The sequence below is a fragment of the Condylura cristata genome, unplaced genomic scaffold (assembly GCF_000260355.1).
Source record: "Condylura cristata isolate star-nosed mole 26May11 unplaced genomic scaffold, ConCri1.0 scaffold00003, whole genome shotgun sequence".
Classification (NCBI taxonomy): domain Eukaryota; kingdom Metazoa; phylum Chordata; class Mammalia; order Eulipotyphla; family Talpidae; genus Condylura; species Condylura cristata.
The window spans coordinates 72501341-72511033 of NW_004567104.1; the positions used below are offsets into that span (position 1 = coordinate 72501341).

At 48.3% G+C, this 9693-nt stretch overlaps 1 protein-coding gene across 1 annotated transcript; it reads right to left on the reverse strand.

Moving 5' to 3' along the window:
- Window positions 1–685: 685 nt before the first annotated feature.
- LOC101632391 (chromosome unknown open reading frame, human C21orf62) lies at window positions 686–1366 on the reverse strand. Its single transcript, XM_004675354.2, has one exon. It carries the CDS (start codon window positions 1364–1366, stop codon window positions 710–712), a length of 657 nt encoding a protein of 218 aa, XP_004675411.1. The 3' UTR covers window positions 686–709.
- Between the last annotated feature and the right edge of the window lie 8327 nt (window positions 1367–9693).

A 9693-nucleotide genomic window follows, 5' to 3' on the forward strand; every position in this document is an offset into this window, starting at 1 on the left:
AAATGAATGAGGAGGACTAGAAGAAATCCTTCTCTAGATTCTGGCCTTATAGCAAATGTTTGAAGCATCTGCGTTGGATTTTAAGATCACCAATTTTCATTTGTTTCCACTTCTGAAGTTCCCACCCTGATCAAACCTGTTCTACCTCCAGGCCTCAGACCTTTCCCTCTGCCCCACAAACATGTTCCCAACACTCGCCTTCCTCAGGTCATATGTACTTAGCAAGGAAGTTGGGAAATACCAGCGTAAGAGCAGACATCATCTTTGGGCCCAGGGCTCTGGAGCCTTATTCTCTAGCAGGAGGGACTCTAGTCAGTGTCCTAAAGCAAAGCAGGAAAGACCGAAGGCAGTATTTGGAAGGAAGCTACCTTTCCTGGGAGTTATCTTTCTTCTGAGCTCCCCTCAGCCATCCCAACACGACCTGCCTTCTCCATCCCGATAGATCTACAGGCAGCCACTATGGAGACCCGGCCTCTAACTGGCTGTCAGGACAGGTTTCCGAACCAAGTTAGCTTTTTGGTTCCTCACTGTGTTTTAAAATAGCTCCCGAGGATGGCCCAAGAGTGGAGCAGAGAGGGCTGGTGGTTGGTCTGTGCATCCTTGTTGTGCCTGGGCCTAGGGAAAAGCCTAGCTGTGGGCGGGGACACATCGACGTGATTTCCAGTTTCCTTGTCCAGATTCTCCATAGTTTGCAAAGTTCCTGGCGGTGTTAGTAAATGAATGTGACAACATAGCTTTGGTTGCTTGGAACTGGGAAGGTTTTAAAGAAAGAAAAGTGGGGGAAATTGTTGGCGATGCTGGCAACATTCGCAGTACTATATGACTTTAAGGATGATTCTCTGTTGAAAAGCGCCATGTCTAGGAATGAGATATACATACACGTGTGCCAGCCTTCAGATAACCACAGGGGCTTCTCTCCGGAGTCACTGTCTCCACCATCGTGAAGGAGCAAGCTCTGCTCTGGCGCCGGGCGCTTGGCCTCTGCCTTGATCCGGAGCCTCTTGAGCCCACAGATAGCCAGGTATTCTGTGGGGAGAGTGTTAGAGCTGCACAGGGAAAGCTTTAGGTCCTGGACCAGCGTGAAGTTCAACAGGAGGCTCAGGGCGGACGTGTCGGTGAACCAGATGGTGAGGTGGCCGCTGTAGCTGGCGCCCTCCACAGCGGACGGCAGGACTGTCCTGCAGCTGCACAGCAGGTTGGCCAAGCCGTAGTCACAGTCCCGAATGTCTGCAGAGCAGCTGCAGTTCCGAATGGCGCTGTCCTTTGTGAAAATGAGTGTGCGGTTCCTCTGAGCACCTGCAAAGCTGTCAAGGGCAAAGATGCCCAGGAGGCTGATCAGGAGGCTGCGCCCAGAAGGCTGTGCCATTCTTGTCTCCAGGTGGGCCTGCGTGTCCCGTGTCCCCTTTCAGAGTTTCTTTGGAACTCACCTGAGGGGGGAAAAGGTAAGCAGCTTCCTTAACACGGCTGTCACAGGAAATATCAACTGTGGGGGAAGGAGGCTCCCAAGTAAGCCACTGAAAAGCCTTCTCTCTTGCGGTTGTAATGAGGCTAGTGATGTCTGAGGCCCACAGTGTGGGCTTGCTTTTTGCTCAGGCAGCAGCCACCTCCCTGAACTCTGTTCAACTCTCAGGGGATCTCTGACAGTGAGACTGCCAGGCTGGCTCCCGGGCAAGGGGGGTGGGTGCTGGGAGGAGCCCCCCATGCCTGTCTGTGGGCAGGGCAGGCAGTGATGTGAGGCCTGTGTTAAGGAAACATACACCACCAACACCTCGCTCCTGGCACTGAGCACCTGTCAGGCCCCTGCCCAGGCCCCGTCCCCTTCCCGAGTCTGACTTCCTGGGATTCGGGAAGTAGACAGTTACTTCCTCGTTGGATTCGGCCACTTGCTGGATCACAGAGCGGGAACACTAGTGAAACACTTAGTTAATGGTCAGCTTCCATTTCTAACTAGACAAACAAGCCCCTCGATGATAGTGATCTGCTTAAAGGTCCCTACACACGTGGTCTCCTAGAAATGGAGTTGGACAGTGTTAATATACATGGAGACTAATCACCAGCTCATCAATCACTGTTATCTTGATCTACCTACTCCTATCCTATAATGCATTTTATTTACTTATAGATTAATTAAGATTTTATTTATTTTTGTGTAGAAGAACTAAGGTATAGGCCAGGGGTATGGTGGGTGAGAGGAGTCACCAGAGACAGAGTGGGGAACAGGACAGGCAGAACTGCTGAAATACCCTGCTGAGGGGAGCAGCGGGTGAGACAGGAGAGGTCTGCCGTGCCCTGTGGATCATTCCCTGGCTGGGGCTTGAACTCAGGCCATAGAGGTGATAGCACTGAAACTTAACCTCTAGGCCACCTGGGAAGCCCCCAGTAATACACTTTATGACATATTCAGAGAGGATGGGGACAGCAAAGCAAGGCACACCTGCAACTTTTACCCTGCAGAGTAGACCATGAGTTAGCAAAGCAAGGCAGTGAGAAATCTAGGGGTGGCAAAGGTAAAAATTGGGGTGGCCCATAGACAGGCCGGCAGTGGGCAGTTAGCTGGAAAACAAGGCAGTTCAGAGTGAGCTCAGCCAAGGACATTTGAACAGAAAGTTCACAGCAATTGCAGTTCATCCACTCATTCATCATTCAGTCAGTCAGTCAATGAATGCCAGTTGGGGGTTTATGCACGTTCTTGGGTAACACTAGAGTCACAGCCCACAACAAGACAATACACTTAGGGTGCTTATGCGCTCAGGGGCTTGAGTCTGTCTCCAGGGTGTAGGAAGAACTAAGGGGCAGCAATGGGGTGGGAGAGGGAGGCAAAAGCAGGCGCCATGCAGGACCCAGCTCTGGCTGCGCGCTAAGAACATGCAGAAGAAAAAAGATGAACACAACCTGGACCTGCGCCCCAAGGTCGCATATGCCAGAGAGAGAGACTCCGGAGGCCCAGTGAGCAGAGCTCTCCCAAGTGTGCACACTGTCGGAGAGGTAACATTGCGTGACGTGGAAGTGCCTCGGCGGACGGAATGCAGCATTGTGTGTTTTGTGTTTATGTCGAAGTTGGAGGAAACCTTCCTTAAAGGGTTCACTCTTTGGTTCATTTTACAATTGACGAAAGGGCTTGAGAAATATGTAAAAGCCTAAATGCTCCCAGAAAAAGAGATAAGACATTTTCAAATGGCTTTAGAATGTGGCCAGGATGATTCCCCCACTTAGTAGGGAACCGTGAATAATTTATTAATTACAAGATAATTTTAGCTGAGCAGCTGTCCCAGATTCCCAGGTTTCCAGGACTTCATGTCCCAGGAGCCCTGTCATGCCAGAACTGGAGACGCTGGCATCAGCGCCCGTGACCTGCCCTGCCCCCAGCCTGAAGGGGGCAGCAGGGAAGGCGACCTCTCCTCAGCTTGCATCTGGTGAGCAAGCCTCAGCTCCTTCAGATGCTGATGAGTGTCAGAGGCCCGCGGGGATGAAGCAAAGGGGCTGGAAAGGAGAATGGAGTTGATTTCCTGGAGCGAGTGGGGCTGGATATTCCAACAGGAGTTTGTGGGCAGCTTTCTAGCAGTCAAGGGCCAGCCTGACTTCAGTGTGGCCCCTGCCCTCTAGCCATCAGGGACCCTGAAGGCCAGATCAGGGAGGCTAGATGCCGGAAAACTCATGAGAAGGTACAGAGCAGGACAAATAGCCCTGGTGACCAGCTTTTGGGATCACCACGAAGATGCCACTGGACACATTTCTCTTTCAGTTCTGCCCCATGTTTCTTCCTGTAGGTTTGTTGAACGTGGCTTTGGAGAGCTGTAGTTTCACTCTGCAGTTACTCATCTGAGTGCAGATCCTCGCCTGGCATGAACAGAATGGGCGCGTCCTTTTACATGGTCCCTCCCCCGCTCCACTTGCACCCACAGTGGTGATGGGGGTAGGGAGCCTGGGCTATGCTGAGACACAGCAGGGAAGTCTCAGTGATGGAGAGCACAAAGAGGATGGGGTGCCTGGGGTGTTGGGTGAGTCCTCGGGTCAGCCCAGCCGGACCCCTCAACTGTAGTCCTGGCCAGCCCCACAGCCTGTCAATCTCTCTGCTCTGTTTTTGGAATTTTAAGATTCTGGCTACTTTGTGTTAGTTCTGTAAGTAAGTTTTCTTTGCTTTTTTTCCTATACAAGAAATATTCCTCTGTCAGATGTCACCTCCTCAGGCAGCTTAGCATGATAGCTTCTCCCAGGTGCAGGCTTCACACTCCACTTCAACTGTTATTACAGTGGCTGTTATTATTGCACACTGTGATTTTCAGTTCAAGAGTTTCTTCCCTGGACTAATGTCTCTTCTGTTTTTTGAGGGAGCTCTAAATGGGCTTTATTTTCTCAGTTTCCAGCACAGTGCCTAACATACAGCAAGCTCTCAATAAATGATTGTTGGATGGGCAAGAAAAAGTTTGCCAAATGTAAGTGTCTGAAGATTTTCATTGCTTATTATAGAAATCCAATTCGAATAGGTTTGGGTAGGAAACAAAAGCATTAGCTCACCTATTTTTTTTTTTTAAATCAAGAGGGTGTCAGGCACGGTTTGATCCAGGTGCTGAAAAATCAGGTTTTTAGGAACGTCTCTCCATTTCTTATCTGTTTTCTTCTGTTTTGGCTTCATTTGTGCGTAAGCTCAGCCTTTCTGGAGACCACACAGTCACCAGTAGAGCCAGGCTAGCCTTCTACAAATTGAGCAACCTTGACAGAACAAAGGTATGCTTCTCAACAGAATCAGACAAAGGGCTCTGATCTTAAAGAGTCACAGGCTCAGCCCTGAAGCCAGTGAGTGGGATCAGCCACACTAGAAACAATGAACTGAGAGGCAGCCGGCTGGTTCTACAGAGGGAAACTGGAGAGCACTGCCAGAAAAAAACAAGGTAAAGGGTCAGAACAAAAGCAGTTCTTTAGACCCTTGGGCCCAGCTATCTTCCTACTCCCACTGTTAGCAAACACTGCACACCCTTTTGAAAACACACACACACACACACACACACACACTCCTGGAAGCAAATACACGTCTCCCTATGCAGCCTATATCCAGATGCCAAGTTGTCTCCTCTCCTTCGAATCCACAAAGATTTGTGTAGGCTCAAGGGTTTGCATTTGTGAGACAGCCTTGCCTGTTAATGAAGTCCTGGCTTCAATGTGCGTTTGTGGGGGTGTCCAGACCCTAGTTTTCTTCTGCCTTCCCCCCACTGCTGCAGTTCAGGTTAGTATTTGAGACTGTCTGCTGCTTGCTGGAACATCTTGCCATTTTCCTTTTCTTTTCCCCTCAGAATTTATCAAGTTGCCACTCACTTACATAATTTGAGAGCACTGTTAGCACAGGCTTCCCGCCCCTCCTGTCTCCCCCCAGCCCATCCTCCCCCCCTTCTGTGCCATCCGCCACCCAGATAATCACTACGCGGTGCTCTTCCCTTTCCTTGAGTTCTTCCCGAAGTGCCTTCCCACTGTTCAAATATAAATCACTTCCACTTTCTAACTCAACTCGCTTCTGACTTTAAATCAAAATTTTTAATTGCTGTAAGGATTTGGAGAATGTTGTGAGAATTTTGCACAATTACTTTTTTCTGCTCTTTTGTGTTAAGACCAGATTCACAGCATCATCACAAATTATTCATAACATTTCTAATCTGTTTTGGGCAAATGGCCCCCCACAGTCCTCCCACCAACACAGTATCTCCTTACTAGTAATATCTTCTTATAAACAACTAGTTCAGTTTGAAACATTGCTTTTGGAGCCAAGTATAAACACTATCTACATGTTGGGCGTCCTCCTAGATTGAGAAGGAATCTGTGTGGAATTTGTTTTGAAGCAACTGATGTCTCTGTCAGCTCAATTAGGAATCTTTGCTTTCATACAGTTACTGGCTAATATTAATCACCATTCAGACGTCTCCAGCTACAATGTGAAAATGATATGTGAATCAACCCCCTGCTTTTTAAACATCTTGTATGATTTACACAGTTTTTAGCGTCATGCTAAAAGATGTTAGTGGTTGACCACCACCACCTACGCTTTTGCCTGGGGTGTTTAAAGCCAGGTCTTGTGTCTTACAACACAGATGTCAAAAACCTATGGCACCACCAGTAGCCAGTTCCCCTCTTCTCCTTTGCTGTAATACTAAGGATTTCCAAGCTTCTTGCAGAGAGGTGTTAGCATGTAAGTGAGCTCTGGCTGTTGGGACATGGGCAGGAAATCATGGGGCAGATCTAAGAGCTTTGGAAGACCACAGCAATACAGATTAAAGCCTGAGGCCCTGAATGATTGTGGAGCAGAGCGCAGCCTGCCCACGCCACACCTTTTTGCATTAAACTGTAATCTCAGGGCGGTCCTGACCTTCATCCCCTAAGCCACTCATATTTAGCAGTAAGCCTACCCCCCTCAATACAGCAGGTGTCAATACTGTTCTGCAATTTATGATTTTTACACCTTATTTTCAAAAGAAAAAGAGGGCCCGCCCTGGTAGTGCAGCAGGTTAAAGCACAGCACTAAGAAGCTAAAGCTACTTCAGCATGAGTTTGATCCCCACCCCGGAGATGACCACATGGCGCAGCAGACCTCTCCTGACCTGCCCGCTGCTCCCCTCAGTAGTGTACTTCGTAGATCTGCCTGTTCTGCTCCCCACTCTGTCTCTGGTGAAGCCTCTCACAGCTCCTGCACCTCTGGTCTGTACCCCAGTTCTGTATGCATAAATAAATAAATCTAAAAAAAGAAAATGAGAGAAATCATTTAGAGAGCATTTGTTAGATGCCAGGCCATGGCCTAAGCCATGGGACATTGAAAGGGAACAAGACCTCATCCCTGCCCTCAAGGAACTTGAAATTTGCCCAAGGGACTTGACCTTTACTCAGGAACAACAGCTAGACAACAAACACCAGTTCTCTGTGATGGGTGGGCGCTGGGTGGGTGCTGATGAAAGATGCAGTCAGGCAGGAAGAAACGGGAAAGGCTCCCCAAGCTGGTGTCCTCTGGGCTAGGCGGCATGGGTGGGTCAGGAAAGGGGCAAACTACTGAAGGCAGGATGGGTTACTTGAGGGAATCTCAGAGATACTGGGGGCCTCGCTGTGTTTCAGGCCCAGGAGGCTGGGAAGAGGCCGGACAGTGACATAGGACCTGCCAGGCACTCTAAGGGCTTGGTCTCCAATCTCTTCAGATATCACCCCACCGACAAAAAATTTTTTTAAAGAAATCCCCAATAGGTAAAACTTTTTAATTATAAATGTATTGCCTGAGTGGTAAGCAATACAACAGAGTAGCACTTTAAAATATTGAGATGAAACTATTATATTATTTAAAAAAATATTGAGATGAAAGATAAATTTAAAAGCTTGAAGAGTTCCAGCTCTACCCCATGGCTTGGCTTGCATCCCCCCTTGCTTGTAAACACCCTCTGAGAGAGGCGACAACGAGGCGGTGACAGTTCATAAAGCAGGTGTCCGGACCCATTTGGATCTGTGCCTGTCAGGAAGGTCATTGAAGTGGCCTGGAAGAGACTGAATTGGAGGAGTGGAGATAAGGGAGGACAAGGTATTCTGACTAAGAGGACACTTTTCTTCTGTGTTTTCCTTGTAAGTTCATCTCTCTCTCATTGCTGCCTCCTCTTGGCTCCAGGTTCCCCAGAAAAATCCATTTCAGCACCTGCATTCCCTGAGGGAATGCAGAGAAGGCAGGGAGCTGGATTTAAGAGGAAAGCCTGAAGAGGAAAGCCTGTGGCCAGGACACCTGCCAGATTCCGTGGGAGGTGACATAGGAGGTGGCGGTTTCTAAATGACCGGCATTGGCAAGGATCGCTACCTTGTCCTTAGCCTCTCTCCAGGGACTCAACCCCTGAGACACCCCTCACCCTCTCACACTTCTGGCAGCCATGGTCATTTTCTCAAACCAGGCGCCTCTGGGTGGTTTAGTTAGACAGGCAGAAAGGCCAGCTGCCGAGACTAGTGATGAGCAAGACTGAGAAGTCTATACAGGATTTTTCTGGTACCCACCCACGCCCTACCTATGTTATCATCCTAATTCCTTGGTCATCCCCTCATCTGCTCTTCCAAGTGCCTAAGGCCAAAACCCTGCTCTCATTGACGGGCCTAAAATCACTTAGTTAAATCTTAATGCAGACTTTATATTTTTTAATTTTTATTTTCAGTGGGGGGTTTTACACTTTTGCTCATGTCCCACTCCACCAAACAATCTGTGCTCATACTACACCTGCCTCTCTCCCTATCTTCTCTGCCCTCCCACCCATTCCCCATCAAATTTTCACTAAGCTCAAAATTATTTGTTCCTCCTGTATTTTACCTGTGTATGCTTTTTTGGTTATTCCAAAAGATGAGTGAAACCATCCAATACATGTCCTTCTCTTTTTTAATTTATTTTACTTAGCATAATCACTGTGAGATCCAAATGGTCCCAAATGCCGCACTTTATCTTTTTCACGGATGTATAGTATTTCACAGAGTGTACATGACACACACCCTCATCTAAGAGGATTTGCACATTAAACCTTCTCCCTCCCTTTTATGGTATTAGAGGCAGAGCAAGGAATGAACATGAAGTGTGGGTAGACTCCTCTCTAGGACCCCAGAGTTGAGTGGTCACTTGGTCTCAATCCAGTCCTATTTGGCCTATCACCCCCGTCCCCAAGTAGAAGAAGGAGGAGAGTTCAGCCACTGAGTATCTTGTGGATGTGATGCCTACAGACCCGCAGAATAGAGGTTTTAGGTGTAGGACCTTGACAAGCTCTTTGAGAACAAGGACTCTTTAGCCTTTTTCTTTTCTTTGGCTCTATTCCCCCCACACACTCTAGGAGGTAAGTGAGAGATAAACACGGAGTAAGATGATTTTAAAAGAGGATGACAGCCTTGTTGAAAATTTCCAAGTGTATAATGTTCAAACTGAAGTTAATTTGGGTCTCTCCCCAGTGTTTTCTTAGTGTGATAAGTGTTATCTTCTCTTTCTTCTTCACATTCCACAACAGCACACCCTCGGCCCTGGGGCCGGCCACTGAATTTTCACAGGGCCTCCCCAGAGCCTCAGTCTGCAGTGCTGGCTGCATGCGGCCCACAGCTCACTGTCTGAGGCAGGAACTGCCTTCACTGCCCTCCTGATGCCATCACTATTTTGTCTGCTTTACGTGGTTGGATCTAAACTATTCTCATCTATTAGTTTTCCTCTCCTAGGAAAAAAAGTAAAAGTTCATGTCTCTCTAAGTTGGAATTTAGGCAAAATCAGCTTTAGGCCTGTGCTGCAGGGCTGAGGTGGCAACTTGTGCGGGCTCGTCTTAGACACACTAGGTCGCTGCGCCTTAGAGTTACGTCCCCTGACATGGCCAGGGGGTGACAGCACCTGCCAGAAGGCTCTGGTCAGGGCACAGCGAGGTGTGGGTGGTTGTCTAATCCACCTATTTGTAAGCGCTATGGCTGCTAAAGCCAGCTCTTGCCCAGTGGCTGGAAACTGCTACTTTAAGCCAAACAACATGACATGAAACCAACCTGGCTGGAGGCTGGTGGCTGTAAATGAGAGTTCAGTTCCTAAGGTATAGCTCTGGTCACAGAAACATCACCGATGTTCTAAATAAAGACCCCAAACACACCCACACAGAGATCCTGTGCATTCATTCATTCACTCATTCATCCATTTATTCTCTAACATACTCCTGTTAGAAAACTTCCAGCTCTGCCTCT